The 16,445-nt window shown below is 41.7% G+C and overlaps 1 protein-coding gene across 1 annotated transcript in view; it reads right to left on the bottom strand.

The window, feature by feature from the left end:
* LOC149868192 (baculoviral IAP repeat-containing protein 1-like) overlaps positions 1–16,445 on the bottom strand; it is a 40,479-nt gene continuing 24,034 nt past the window's right edge. The window contains 7 exon segments of the mRNA XM_090037632.1: positions 1–365; positions 2,059–2,226; positions 3,782–3,868; positions 5,275–5,436; positions 9,795–9,965; positions 11,313–13,421; positions 15,314–15,371. Of these exon segments, the coding sequence (XP_089893758.1) occupies positions 1–365; positions 2,059–2,226; positions 3,782–3,868; positions 5,275–5,436; positions 9,795–9,965; positions 11,313–13,421; positions 15,314–15,371 (3,120 nt within the window).

Below are 16,445 nucleotides of genomic sequence, written 5' to 3' on the forward strand. Positions count from 1 at the left end.
TCATTCTTGTAAAATTGGTGAGAGTGGTAAGCTCCATTGCCAATATAATTTTAAACTCTTGGACTGGGGATGCTGTTCTTTCATGGTATTAAACATTTTAAGGTCTTCTTCATCAAGCAGCCAGCCCCACATCTGGACAGTCACAAGGCTGGAGAGCCTAGACACACACTGAACAAATGACGTCACTGTTGCTGCTTGTGATTTGATTTGATGTGTATACATGCGGTTGATATTCAGTTCCTTTAAGCTGGGCATGTTGGAAAGCATTTGGAAGAAGTTTGTCCAACCAGCCTCTGTAACATTGTGATCTGATGACAGTGAGAGATTTTCAAGCTTTTGGAAACCTCCAATACTTGCTACCTCTGCTGCAAAAATAAAATAAATAAGTGTATAATAAAAAGATCAGTCAGTACAAAACATTAACCATTCTTTTTTTAAAAAAGAGTGAATATGTTCTAGCCCTACATGTGAGATTATATTACCATATCTTCTTACATATCACTCACCCCAAAATAAAACACATGCTTTGTTTTTGTGGAAAGCAGAAGAGAGAGCGAGAAAGATTTTTTCAGTATCATGGCCAACTGTGCGACAGAGTAAATCCTCCTGGAAATACAAAGTGTCCAGGAAGTGTGGCATCCCAGGAGCCAGTCTGGGTGACGCAGCAGGAACTTCCTGGAGTAGCAGGACAGCAAACAAGGCTAAACACTAGCCAGGGGTGGGCAGTTATATTGGGCAGAGGGCCGTTTACTGAGTTTTGGCAAGCCATCAAGGGCTGCATGATAGGCAGCACAAGCAGATATATATTAATTTTCTAAATGTTTTAGGGGTCCCACAGGCCAGAAAGAATGGCCTGGCAGGCTGCATTTTGCCCACCCCTGCACTAGGTCGTTGTGAGCCCAATACCAAGACTGCTACTTCTTTACTGCAAACTAGTTCTATATATAATTCCTATCAATAACAAGGAGGTTACTTCCACACAACAAGCATCATCAAGATACTACTAGCCAGTAGCCAGCTCAGTTGCTGCCTCAAGCACAAGATACTCCCTCAGCAGTGGTTGAGAAGATTAGCACTGGACTCTACCCCTGCTCTTTGCAGTCCTAGACAGAAGTAGCACTCATCTTGGCAGCCACTCCAGCCTTCTTTTTCAGCAAAATTATACACTCCAATGTTGGAGAGCTGATTGGGGGGAGGGAAGAGGGGGAGTGCATGTGGCATGCAAATAAATACGGTAATTAATTGATATTTGGCTCTGTAAAGTGAGATCCACATCGCTGCTGCCTTTCTAAGCAAATGCAATGAGTCAATTGACAAATCAAAGATAAGTAAGTTGGACATCACTGAAATCAGGACACACATTTTTTGGTCTACTAATCTTCTCAACTAAAAAGCACATCCATTTTAGATGCTATCGACGCATACACTACCACAAAACTGGGTGTCTAAAAACCAAGGATGAGACCACAGCCTAAAGGAAGGGGTCTTTCCCTTGTTTTTAAATAATCATCATCATCATTATTATTCCCCTGTGAGCAATTAAATTATTTGGCTAATATCTTATAAATATCATGCAAGAAATGGGCCTTGAGAAGATATTTAAGAGAGCAGAGGGAGGAGAATTCCTGCATCAATTGACAAAGGTATTTCCTGCCTGCAAGCAGCATGACATATGTTTCTGGGAATGACTGGCTAGGGAGGCCTTACAGGTGAGGAGAAGACACTTGGGCTTGATATAGTGAGGAAGGAGGGCAATTCAAAGAGAAGGCCAATATAGGCAGGACCTGAAATCCTGTGCCTAGACCTAGAATTTCAGCACCATGATTCTGTGTGGGTGGGGTGAAGAGAAGCAATGTACCTTCACAGAGCCCAAAGCAGAAGTAGCATCTTTTAATAAAGCTACTTAAAACATAACCAGCAAAGAAGTTATCCATTTAGCCACTTTAAAACAATTGTAAGTGGAAGAATAATTTCTCCTGAAGAAACATTTTCCCTGCTGGGAATGGCTAGTTCATAGAATTAATGATTTTGATTTAAAAAAAAAACAACACAACTCACCTATTTCCATTAGGCTCTCATCATTCAAAGAGTGAACAAATGAAAAGACTCTGAGATGTGGCAGATATGGACACTGCTGAACAATCAGCTTGGCTGCATGCCTTATTCCATTCCCAAGAGGGAGGTTGAGCTCTTCCAGGTTTACAAGACATCCTAATGCAGATGTTGCTGAAGGAATGAAAAAAAAATATTCCCACTGTGCTCTCATATGAAGACAGGCATATGGATCAGACTACATATTTCTAAGGACACTTGTTACCACCTGTTGGTGATAATGGCCAGACTCTTTAGAAAATTTCAAAGTAAAGTATATACAGCAGGTAATTAGGGTGTGGATAGTTTTCAGCAAAATTTCTACCCAGAAGAAGATACGCCTCCAAGGGCATCCCCTGGGGTTTTCTGGGAGGTAAAGGAAGGGACCGTTTCTCCTGCAGACTTAGGGTGCCACTGAAAAGGAAGTTATATGTAAACCATTTCCAAATCCATGATTACCCTCTTGAAATCCCTGCTGTCACCCAATCTCCACTCCCTGCAGTTCTCCCAAGGTTTGTAGGAGGGAAATCTTGCTCTTGCAGACTTGACAGGGAATGTAGAAATGTATACCATGAGCTCTTAAAGCTTCTGAAACTTTAACTGAGACTTCATTTCTTTCAAATTTAAGCAGGAGTTGAACTTAAGCATGGGTAAAAAATAAAAGGTAACATCTGCCTGACTAAAAGCCTCCCTCCACTTCAGTCAATCAATTTTTGTTCCTTTGCCTTTTATTTCCTCAGAATTTTACTAATTCTCTGTCCCTGGACATTTTTTCAGATAAATGCACATTTACCTTCTTCTTCTTCTCCCCACTTTTTTGTGGAGATAAATCTTTCAGGCCTCCTTTAAACCTCATAAAAATAGTAAAAACAAAAAACAAAACATACACACTCACAAAAAAACAAAAAGCCCACTTTGCAAGATACCATTAAACATTTACAAACAATGTGATTCTCAAAAGGTATTGAACATCTACACAGATCAAAACCACTGCCATAATTCAACTGTCTCGGGACCCTGAATAAACTCAGCTGAGCTTTGGTTCCAAGGACTCCTAGGTACAGGTTTCCCTCGCTTTATGCAGGTTCTGTATGAGCAAATTCACTCTTATGCAATGACCCTTTGTATACCAAAAATTTGTTATATGTAAGGTAAATTCACTCCTATGCAATCGGTGTAGTGGAAGCCCACAGTCAGCTGCTTTGTGTGGTGCACTGTGGGAATGATGTGCAGCAAAATATAGTCTCCTGTGTGGATCTGTGCTCCTCGCTCATAGTCTACAACACGTGTTTCTGTATTTGCCATCCCCATTATGGTAACATTCACCACCACCCTGTGCTTGTGTGTACTGTCTGCTGTTGGTGAGTACCAAAATTGTCTTGTAAAAGTGGTAGAAATGGGTCTGGGGGTCAGTACAGTCAAAGTCTTGGAACCTATCCCTATCTATTATATTGTAAAGTGGGTTCCCTTTATGCAAATTTGAGTTATGCGCCGTTTTCCAGGTACACATGTACAGCATAAAGTGAGGAAAACCTGTATTTCAGTTCTAATCTTTAAAACTGCTTAGATTTTTCCTCCAGCAGTGTGTTATGGACTCCTATAAATGTATCTTCCACATGATATTACATTATTCTGGTATAGCAAAGACACAGGCATTAGTCTACATAAAGAATGAAAATATAAGTCATACCAAAGGCTTCAGAAGCTTTTTCATCAACAAACCATTGCTTATCAAGATCCAACACTTTGAGTAAGAGAAAATTTGGCAGAACAGCAGCTACAAAAATATAAATGAAAATGTACATTTTGATACTCAAGTGACATTTATTAAGAGAAGAATTTATTTATCTTCAAACCCATGGATGATTAGGCCTTTCCACCTTCAAAAGGAAGTTTATGTTTTTATTAAATGCTATCTTTTATGATGCATCTCTGTAATTCTTGTCCTGTCAGCGAAGGCTCGAGGTATCAAATATAGTCTTCCATAGTGCTCTTATTTATGAATATAGACATGTTCTCTCAAGATCATACCATGTGTGGTTCAGAAATGACTGTAAATGTAAAATTTAGCTATTTGCCTTGCAATGCTTAAACAAGGAATGCTACCATGAGGCTTGAAAGCGTAAAAATTACACAGCTATGTTTGCACATAGGAAGAAAAGTTTATTGAGTGCAACACTAAAGGGAAGATGTTCACCAGTTGTGTGTTGAGGACACATGATGTTATATTGTCATAAAACAAACCTCGATATTTCTTAACAGGCATGCTTATGAGTCCCTTTGTCCTTTCCAATATGCTCCTTGGAAGGGTTGCCAGCCATGAAATATACAAACGTTTTCCAACATGGGTATACAATCCCATGTTCAGGCACCTAAATAAAAGTGGCTTGATTTTCAAAAAAACCCTGCAGCTTCTCTTGATGCTACAGATGCTGACAATGAAGGCGCTCATTAGTTTCCTTAACATGGATGTAGGTGCCTAGTTTTAAGACTGGTTTTCAAAGTCGGACCAGAGTGCCTAATTCTTCATTTGCTTTAGTTTCCCAATTCTGTACTATAGATTTGTGTATAGTAATGCCCAAATTGTGAGACTTACATTATATTGCATCAAAGCTCCCTACTGAAGCTCCATCTTCATTCACTTAGCTGCACAGCAAACTAATTTACTGTATTGTAAAGTGTCACAATCTATACATGTAATGCTATTAGACCACAGCAAACTAATTTTTGCCACCATAAGATAGTACTGTCAGGCAAAAATAACCATGCCTAAATGCATGTGTAAACACTGACCTGGGCACACATTGCACCCAGGCAGCAGGGAACCAGACCCCTCCATGTCACCTAGCCAGAGCTCCACATGCTGGAGCACTCATGTCCCAACCAGCCCCAACGCCACCTCCCAGAGCCTGGGGCTGACCCCCAGGTCCCCTGCCAGTCTGGTGCTGCTCCGTCCTGGGTCAAACTGCTAGAGCCCCAAGCACCGTGTCTGTACACATGCCCTGGACCACAGCAGTTTGAGCATCTACACGTGCCAGTAAGACAACATGTTGAAGTCTGGCTCAAACTGCACCAGTTTATCACGTTGCTTTAATGGTACTTGTAGATGCACCCACTGAGTTTCAGAAAAGGGAAATAGTCACGCTATGCAACTTATTTACTATGTTAAATGACTTTTCCTACCAAAAAAAGATATGTCTTCATCTCTGAAAAATGATCCAGTTAACCTGATTTCTTTTAGATTCTTGCAAGAAGAAATTGCAGCCAGAAGAGGTTTACAGTCAAAGTAGTCCAAATGGTCCAGATGAAAAATGGACAGATTCTGAAAGCTCTGAATAAATTCAGCTGTTAAAACACAAAACATTTTACAATAAATAGATGACGATACAGGATCAATAAGCCTAAGCCTTTATTAGCCCTACTTGTAAATTTATTTCAAAAGACATGGAGGAAAGATAGTTAGCAAGGACTTAAAGTGAACACACAGAATGATAGCATTTCAGGAACCTACCCTGCTCCCACAAAACTTCACCTCCTTTGAGGATCCATACATGAAAGGAACAAAAACCCTGACTTCTTGCACTGCACTCCTCTCAGAAAAAAAAAAATCACATTATTATATTTGCCCTAAATTAAGGAGAGGTTTAGCCATTGGTTTCAACAGTGTTTAACTCAACCCATAATAGATGAATACAAGACAGGAAGTAGTTGAAAGTATCTGCCTAGACTAATTGTACCAGTCATTTGACAATTTACCATTTTTATGAGGTAAAATAGCATTAAACGTGTCAGCTTTCACCACAACTTCTTTATTTGATCCACATTCAGCAAGGGACCTACATGTTCATTAGTAGGGACCTACTTAAGTAGCAGTGAGACAAAAGCCATTTTCACAGCTTTGTCCTGGCACGAACTGCCCATTTTATGGGGAGCGGGGGGCAGAGGATGATGACAAGAAGGGGACAGCTGCCATCTTGACTGCTGGCTGCCCTTCATCCAGCCCTGCTTCTCAGCACTAATTGCTGGAGAACCCCTGGGGAGGGGAGGAAAGAGGGAGGAGGGGCTGCCCCCTTCATGCCACTCCACCAGCCAGCACCTTCCCCTCCCCAGTGGGCTGCAAGACCCACTGGGGAGGGGAAGACTTAATAAAAGTCTTATTTTTATTAAGTTCTTTTTTTCAAGGATTTTGCCGGCAACGATTTCTCAGTTTCCACAAAAATCCATGAAATCACAATTTAGGTAAGTCCCTACTCTGTGGTCTCCTTCTCATCTCTAATGTATTGATATGGCAAGATCTTTTGTTGTCTTTCACATTCTTTGCAAGCACTGTCACAATTTATGCGGTGACCTTTCTGATAAATTTTACTCATACTATACTCCTAGATTCATATTTAGTCATTTAGCCAAGTTTCCACTTTTTGTAACATTCCCATTTTAGGTTTCATGTTTTAGCTAACCATGTCTCTTGCTAAGCTTTCAATCCTTTCTTCTCAATAGGACAGTGTGCTCTTAGAAGTCTCTAAGGACCAACCAGCTCAGCAAGGTTTTATTCCCTTAGATTTGCCTCCCACCAATTTGTAAAAGTTTGCCCTTCTGAACTCCAATTATTTTATTCTGTTTGATCTCCTTTCTTCAAAATCACGAACTATTTCAGTACAGTTTATATTTTTGTGTATATGCTAAGACTTCAGATTTTTCCTTATACGCCTTCCATTAGTATTTAGGCAGTTTAGATGACTAGCCAACTGTCCTGCTAGCTTCCCTCTTACAACCTTGCTCAGATTTCCAGTATTTTCACCCAGTCCTAGGCCTTTATCCAGGTCACCCTCTGTTTATTATTTGTGGGCTTAGGTCTCCATTCTTTAGACTAGTTCAACAGGAAGAGAAGCCCAAAACATTTTATGGGCTACAGCATATATTTCAGAAAAGAGTTAAGCTAAAGTTTCATCATGCAAAATGTCATTACATCCCTAAGTGAGTTCTTCCAATGATTCTTTAATTTCCACTGTTAAAAATCTACACTGTATTTGTACGTTTCAGCCTGCCTAATAACTTATCTAAATTTTAACCACTAAAACAAGTTTTGCCTTCTCCTGTTAAAAAATAGTTTACTATCAGACCATGGTATATTTTCACATATGCAGATTGCAATTCTCTTCCAATAACATTAGACAAATCACTTCCTATTAAAAAATCCTTTTGCTAATCCCTTGAGTCACTTAACAGAGGATTCAATATTTTTCTAGCTTCTCCCTCTTTGCTGCATCCCTAATGTAACAGCCAGAACCAGAGGGATTAATAAGCAATAAAATGTGTTTTTTGGAGGTATTTGGTATTTTGCCTAAACAGGTAATACTAGTTCATATAAAGCTTGTAAATTTGTAAACTGAAAATGTAACTTGTCTGTCATAAATTTAACCAAAATTGTAAAATTAACTGTTTGTGAAACTGACTGGGCCCCATAGGCAAAGCTGTAGCTGTAAGATTAGCAGACCCAACGGTTTTTTGCTCAGGGTTCAGCCTTGATGATAAAACTGGATCTAACTGCCTGGCACACCCAACGCATTCCAAGAAAACACATCCCAAGAAAGCATATTCAAATGAAGCCTAAAAGGGGTTGGAACTTAGGCAAAGCAATGTCAATTTCAAACCTAAAAGGTGCTGAATCATAATTTGCTTATTGGATAAACCCTAGTCTGGGTAGTAACCTTTTATGATAATTTTAACACCTTTCAATCCCATAGGGTAACAGCTATAGGGCAACATTATCAGTGGCTCTGAGGCCATCAGATTAACATAAGACTAGGTATAAAAAGCACGTGCATCAGGTAACCAGCAGGAAGGAGGGAGCAGAATGGTCATTTCTGTCCCACGCCCAGACCCCAGACTCCTGGTGTGAGTGAGGATCAGATCCTGATCAAGGGACCTTCCCCAGGAACCCTCTGATGACATTGATCAAGGGACGCCTGACTTCACTGGAATCACTTGACGTGTACCTGGCATTGAGGGACTATCGATAAATTGCCAACCCATATCTGTCTATCTGTTGTTTTGAACAGCCCAGTGGCTAGTACCCTCGTAGTGCCCAGCTGGCCTGTGACAGAATTGATCTCTGTTGTTATTATTTACTATTAGCTCTTTAATACTGCATTATCCGCTTATTGCATTTATCTTTCTGTTAACTGTTCTGTGTGTGTAAGCTATAATAAATTTGCCTTCACTTCACTCCCAACTTTGCCTCCTTGATCCAAAACTGAATCAAACAGCTCAGTTGGCTGGTGATAAAATTGATACACTCACAGTGCCCAGCTGGCCTGTGACACCTTAATTCTGTATCTGTGTCACATATTTAGATTTCCTAGGTGTGACAGAGACCTAGAATTTCATATATGCATTACAACTGCCACCAGAATAGCAACACCAAGAATCAGTTAATAATCTGGAGTTATCCTAATCATAACATATCTTTATGTTGGCAGATTCAAATGATAGCCTTCTATTTTAATTAAGTTATAAGTAGCTAAAATGTATATTTTTGTAAAATACAACTCTTAGAAAGAAACCCCAACCAATTTCAGTGGGTACAGAATGAGGCATGAAAGCAATGACTAGGTCACTTGCTTATTATAGTGGTTATGTAGGTGATATGAATTCAGTTCCCAATTTTGCCTCCCCCCCCAGGGTTTAGCAGAATCAGAGTGCCATAGAAGCCTTTTAAATAAATGCCTCCAGTTCCTATAGGCCAGGGGTGTATGTGGCCTGCAGCTGCCCTGGCTTTCAGTGGCTCTTGCCCTTCTCCCTTCCCTGAGCTGTAGCTGCAGTAGCACCAGCCACTCCCCACCCCCTAGCTCCCTTCATATGCTCCAAGGCAGGGGGCGCTGAGCTCCTGCCCAGCAAAGCTGTCTGAGTGCAGCTGCAACCCAGTGACCCTGCGCAGACCAGACAGCCCAGTCCCTGGCGAGTCAAAACTCAGGTAAAATTCTTCCCACTGGTGGGGGAGGGAAAGAGAGCCAGGACCTGCAGGTTATCTGGGCTCTACTGGGCTATAACATGGTGGGGGCATGGGCACCACTAACATGATGCCGTGCTGTGTTTCTGTGTGCTGCTTCAGGCTGTGCAACATGGGTGCAGCTGGAGCAGCTCCTGCCTGACCCCAAGTCCATGGCACACAGCCGGGTCAGGCAAGTGCCTCTCCAGCTGATCCCATGTGGCCCGAGGCAATGCACAGGAACAGTGCAGCACTGGTGCGGCCCGGCTGCATGCCAGGGGAGGTGGTGCAGGGAGAAGTGGGGAACAAAGGTTAGGTTCCCTTAACCCAGGGGTGGGCAATTATTTGGGCCACTTAGGCAACTTTGGTGAGCTGTTGCAGAGGAGGGGTGCTGACCCAGCCCAGGACAGCTCACCAACATTCACTCCAAGTGGCCCTCTGGCCCAAATAATTGCTTATCCCTGCTCTATGCCAATTCTTCCTCCTGATCAATTAAGACATAACAATGAAAGGTTCAGAAGGTTTCTAATTTGTTGGAATGACAAGTCCAAGCTAAAAAATGGGGGATAGTAACAAAGGAGAAAAGAGTGCGATTCTCCTGACAACTGAAGGAAGGATGCAGTGTTATCCCTAGAGAAGAATTTAAGACAATTATTTTTCTGCAGGAGAGCTCTACCCAAACATGATTGTCAAAAAGGTTCAAAGGTGCACTTACCCAGCCTGGAAAAACCATTTCAAAAGTGCACATTATTGATCAACAATCTCTCTATGCAATGGAGATTTCTGAAGCCACTAGGCACAATATCAAACACATTTTGATCATTCTGTGCATACACCAACAATTCTTTCAAGCAGATGAATTTGTCCAAATTTTTAAACAGCAATTCTGAAAGGTAAATAATGAAATTGGTTTACTTTCCTTGATTATTCTATGTTCTAACTATCCAGTCTATAACAATTAAAATTCCTTAACAACACATCTGGAAAATGTCCTACAATGGCCATTTTCCATAAGCATAAAGAGTTGTATCCATGGATGCAATGATGGGAGCTTTGTAAACCTTTCAACCACTAAGAATCTGGAGCCCAAAATGGTGATAGAAAGTATTTAATGCACAAACATTTTTTTTTGGGGGGGGGGGGGAGGGGAGGGAGGCAGGGAGGAAGAAGGGGGATTACAAAGAATACACATAGTTTTAATGCAGTTCTTCAGAAAAGCTTTCCTCATAACTGACATTCCCATTTGCAATCTAATTAGTTTCTCCACTCAAAATCTGGGGGAAGAGTGTGAAATTAAGAATTAGATAGAAGCCTAAGTTTCACCACAAGTACTGAGTTGTTGTCATAGATTTCATAGACATTAGGGCTGGAAGGGACCTCGGGAGATCATTGAGTCCAGCCCCCTGCCCAAAGGGCGGGAAGTCAGCTGGGGTCATAGGATCCCAGCAAGATAAGCATCCAATTTACTCTTGAAGGTGTTCAATGTAGGTGCTTGAACCACCTCCGCTGGCAGACTGTTCCAGACCTTGGGGGCTCGGACAGTAAAGAAATTCTTCCTTATGTCCAGCCTGAAACGGTCTTGCAGGAGTTTGTGACCGTTCGACCTCGTCATCCCTTGGGGCACTCTGGTGAACAGACGTTCCCCCAGATCCTGGTGGTCACCCCTGATAAACTTATAGGTGGCCATCAGATCACCCCTGAGCCTACGCTTTTCCAGGCTAAAGAGTCCCATGGCTCTCAGCCTATCATCGTAAGGTCTGTTTTCCTGACCTCTGATCATGCATGTGGCTCTCCTCTGGACTCTCTCAAGTCTCTCCACATCCTTTTTGAATTGTGGAGCCCAAAACTGGACGCAGTACTCCAGCTGCGGCCTCACCAAGGCCGAGTACAAGGGGAAAATGACGTCCCTGTTAGAAATTATTTTGAATCTCAGAGTAGGTTTGTACCATTCACATATTTAAAACTTTCACCCATCATAAAAGCAAAGACTATTTTAATGTGGGGCAGGGCAGCATTGTATTGAGAAATGCCATTCTAACTCTCAAACCACAAACAAGTATATAGATACATTAACAGGTTCCGTGTAGTTTAATTAGCTCTGCTCCCTGTTCCAGAACTTAGCACATGTGCAGCTAGTCCAGCATGTAAGCATTGCTTTGTGCAATATGCATGTAATCAGAGAGAAAGAGATTAGAGGGAAAAAATGTATTTGGCCAAAATACAGTGATGGTACCTGGTGTTTGTGTTCCTTCTCTTATCTCAAGAGAGTCCACTGAAGACATAGACAGAAGCAGTTCTTGTTCTGCTACACTCAAGTTAACATTACACAGGCAGCATTTTTTAAAGCATTCCTTGTGCTGTTCAAGAGCTGGTCGGATACTTTCAACCAGTCCTGGACTATCTTTTAGACAAAACTCAACATGTTCTGAAATGGAGAATAGCACCATTAGGTTCCTGAGATCAGCTTCTTTAAATGAATTGATGCAATTGGCTATAAACTTCAAAACTGAAATTTTTCCACAACCCTTTGCAAGTACAAAAGGAGCCATAACAGAATCCGGCAGATGTTGAGGGATGAGAGACCAAAAGCTACAAATATCATCTTCATTTTTTTTGACCTGTTGTGCCATGTCATTAAAATGTGTAAAAGCAAGAGCATAATCCTTATCAACAGTTGGAACCTCCATTTTAGAATAACAGGTTCCTATATCTGAAAAATTTAACTTTAGTTTATTTTCAGTTCCATTTAAAATTACATCAAAGCTTCTGGGAGAGGATAAGCTTTCTGGATAATCACATAAAAAGTTCAGTATGCTTTGGTTTTCTAACAAGAAAATGGTTTTTCCTCTAAGAAACTCAAAGGTGACTGGGGCACACATTGCAACAGTGTCACTTTCATAAGCTGCAGAAATTGCAATGTTCAGTAAAAGGCGAGTGAAAAATGAAAGACAAAATTCTGACTCCAAACCATCTATTGCCTGCACCACCATTTGTAGTTCTGGGTGATGTTGTAGTAGTTCATCATTTTCTGAATGACTTTCAAATGCCTCCTTAGAGTGGATCAAGTTGAATAAATGGTTTATGATTTTTGGAACTGCCTTGGAAGGATAGCTGCAAGCATACTGCAATAAAAAGTGATAGGTCCCAGAAACTTTCCTCAGCGTGTTGATTTGCTGCAAGTAATACAGTCCTCTCTCCAGGTTTTCTTCAACATCAGAAGCCAGGAGCTCACTCATCCTTTGCCCCGCCAGGAACTCTTGGAATGATGGATGAAAGAACTGATAAACTGGCTGCAGCCTTTGGGCAGTGAATTTGCTCAGCAGGCCCAATCTCAGAGCTTCATCTCCATCAAGCCCCACTTCAAAGAGGTCTTCCTCTCTGAAATCAAAGCACGGCTTGAAAAGACCTTTTAAGGCAAGCTCTCCACAGGAGGACACCATGGTGCTAACGTGGTCTCCTTCTTCCAAGTATTTTAGGGAGTTATACAGCAAGTAGGCTTTAAAAATAGCCTTGTCATTGAAGATGTTCCCTGCTGGGTACTGTACCCAATATGCACAGAGAGCCACAGTTAGAAGCGGGGTCTTCAGAAAAGTCTGCATGGCCTTTTCAACTTGCAGCTTATAGATGAACTTTTCCACAAGGGCAATGTTGTGTGAAAACAGCTTCCGAAGGATGTAGAGAGTGCTGTAGAGAGGAAACTGCACAATAGTTAAAATTGTGTTTGCATGCTTGCGGATTTCTCTGATCCGATTAGTACGCACGGCAATAAGCAGGCAGTGTTTGTTGAAGTGATTCTTTTGTACAAGTCCTTCGATGACCGAGGGGACTGAATTCATCTCGCCGTAGTCATCCAGAAGGAATAGGACCTGGTGCTTTAAGAGCTGAAGGATGTTCCTCAGGGACATTTCCGTTAACGACCCTGGAAATCCCACTAACTGGTTGCAGATGATGTCAATCAAGCTCTGATCCCCTTTTGTGGCACTCACGGAAAGATAAAAGACCAACTTGAACCTACTTAGCATGGGGCAGCAGCCTGAGGCCCACAGTACAGCTACCTTCCTCAGCAATGCTGTCTTCCCACCTCCTGCTTCACCTTCGAGGACAGTGATGGAGTTAAGGTTTGCAAGGATGTCAGGCAGCAAGAGCTGCTGCAGTGGCTGGTTATAGATATCCTTTGAGACAACTGACAGGTCTGCGTAGAGCAATTTCAAATCGATGGCAAAATGCGTAGAGTCACCAAAGGAAGGCAGTCTGCTAAACCTGGTATTACTGTAAGCCTGTCTGAGCTGTTCAGTCAATGCCTGGGCTTCTTGGGACCATTCGGGATCCTCAAGGGTCATGTCTGTGAATAGACAGGAGATAGAGAAGGAAGTGCACACAACTGAAACCTACAGACCTTGTCAGAATGTTCCCCAGGTACAAATGGGTCCCCTGCTCAGACGTTGCTGAAAGGCTGATGCAGGAGATACTCCTTCCAACTATATTACTATGCTGCATACAAAAGGTTTATTCAGCTTAGTAATTCCTGGTGTAAACTGTCGCTTGAGGGATGAAATTGGCCCAGAAAGTTATGAGGAAATGATCATGGAACAACCAAAATGCATATTGCTCAATCTCATCTTCTGCTTGTGGAGCCAAGAGTTTTTGGTTTTTTTTTATCACCCATGCTGAATGTGTATGTAGCTATACTGCCAGATATGGTAAGGAAACCCTCAAATTCACTTATATATGTCATTCCCTCTGCAGCTTCAGAGGCAAACAGTGGAGGACATAAAACCACAGATAGGACTCTCAAGTGGAATCCTTGCTACAGGCATTAGCCTTTTTTCGTTTCCACATCCATTTGACTTGTGTCTGGGCTCCACTATCCAGAAGCACCCAGATGAGCTAGGTTATGATGAGCCTTCATTCATAGCCCATCTGGTACAATTCTGTCACCTTTCAGTCACACAGTGAAGATAAAAACATTTCATTGGCCCTGCACCTCAAAATGTGTTTTAACATGTTTCACTTAGATGACAAAATCATTCACATTGGAATTGTAGGGTCAAGTCTGTCCAACTTCTAAGCCACCCAGGGGCCACATGCCCGGGACTGAACCACACAGATGCTCCCCCCATCCACTGCTGCATGATCCTACCCCTGCACTTGACCCCATCTCCTCCCTCCCTCCTTTGGGCCTGGCTCAAGACTAACCTTCAGCTTCCTACACTACTGCATTCTCCCCACCATGGGGGCTAAGGCAGGAAGCGGCAGCCAGAGGAGGAAGGGGGTTTCCTATAGAGACTCCAGTTGCTGTTGTAGGTGAAGACATAGAAGAGGTCTAGCTTCTTTTGTGTTTTTTTCACTTTACCAGCTAATGGCAGCAAAGGGCTCCTTTTGCTATGAAGGTCATCTTACAGGGCTTAAATCTATAGTGGGAAGACCTGGATTTCTAAATATACACCGACTTACAAATCATGAATGGAAGGTGCATGCATCTTAGTAGTGCACTCACAACATGGAACATGAAATATTATATATTATTATTAAACATGTATAACTGATTTATCCACTTTTTGACCATTTTTCACTCTGAAGTTACATTGGACCAAATCAATATTAACTGGAAAGAAACAGATGTGATAACTCTATTAACAAACTTCGGGCAGGGATTCATGTCTTGCTTCACCACATGTGACTTTTTGGGCCAGAAATCTATCTATGTATGTTATGAGAACTTCTGCCTCACAATTTTAGTAAGTGTATGATACAATTTTAAGTAGAACAAGGAAAATGAGTGTAGCAAGCCTGGCAGAGAACTATTTAAGTAATGTATATTATGACATTGTATCATCATCATAACAGTGAAAATAACATATTCCTAATTTTCTAAACATGACATCCTGAGTGAAATTCACCCTTCAAAAACTCCATACATTTAATCAAAGTTACATTTCAGCCCTCACAAAAGGGCAGAAGACGCTTTCACAACTTTGCCCTAGTTTCCCGCACAGCAGTGAATACGACCTTCTGACACAGCTCAATTTATATCACAGGTTACACACTTGACAGACACCTAGACATCCCACTAGCTGCTTCATCTGCATAGGCTGAATCCTGAAGTCCTTATTTCAGTAAGGATCTTGTCTGAGAAAGGGCTCCAAAATTTGACTCGTAAAACAAGCCCCTACAGAGTTCAAGAGAAAGGTTATTGCGGATAGCCTACCAGCTAAAATACTTCACAGTACTTACCAGTTGTTCCATAATTTAGAAATTTTATCTCTTCCAAGGTTTCTGACTTGGCAGCTTGCTACGAACAAAAATAAATGTAATCAATTTATCAATCTTTAAAACAGAGGCCACGTACAAATATTCGTTTTCTACTGGGAAAATCCCCATTCTCTTGGTAGAAACCAAAAGTATACAAACATTTAAGATCTTTCTCTGGCACCAAAATGGTAGTTCTGGCAGAAAAATAAGCTTACTCCAGCCAGATAGAAAAATCAGGAAAGTTTTTCCTGAGGGGAATGAATGTTTGTACACTTTCCTTTGTCTTGATGTCTCCTGTGGACTAGTGGAGCAGGAAGTACTCTCTCTGCCCTTCCTGGACCAGGATTACTCCAGTCTTGGGTAGGTGCAGAGAGCAGGGGACAGGGGAGGCTGCAGGGTAAAACATACCTACCGGTGGAAATTTTTCAGAAATGAACGTCCATAGCCAGACTTTAGAGTGCATTGTGAACACCAGGGAAGTAAAATGCACTTCTTGATGTGTTTTATTAACTTCAATTTACAAAAAGGACGTAATTTTAAGGACATAATTTTAAAGGCCTCTCTCACATCACTGTGTTAGAAATGGAATATTGTTAGAAATGGAGTATTGTTAGAAATGCACAGCTTGCATCTTGCACCCGATAAGAAAGAAACACTGCCAAGGACTTTTTTCCTTTCCCAGCCTTGCCACAGCTTTTCTTATACTAAATCGCAGACTCTCCCCCAGCTTCTCCCTAGCCTTTCTCATACAGATTACAGAAGCTGGAATTCAACTGACTGCGTCCTTGAAAGGGGGGGGGTTGAACTCTTGGTGACCTATAGTAGTCTCTGAGCATGCTTAATTAGCTGATGCAAATTTACCTCTCCACCCTGCATACTTAAGTAGTTAATTGTAATATACATGCGATGTATGTAGTGATGTAACCACATGTATGCTTGTATGAAACGGAAGTGAGCTGTAAGAGTTCCTGTTTCTGCACACGTGCCCAGGAGGAAAAAGATAAATACAGCCTGCAAAATTCCTTGGTGGGTTCAGAGTAATCTGAGTTTTTGACTCTGCTCTGACCCTATTTGCAAATACACCTTTTGTGCCATCTAATGAGTGTGTGTCTGT

The sequence above is a fragment of the Crocodylus siamensis genome, chromosome 3 (assembly GCF_052110815.1).
Source record: "Crocodylus siamensis isolate JL-2025a chromosome 3, ASM5211081v1, whole genome shotgun sequence".
NCBI classification, from domain to species: Eukaryota; Metazoa; Chordata; order Crocodylia; family Crocodylidae; genus Crocodylus; species Crocodylus siamensis.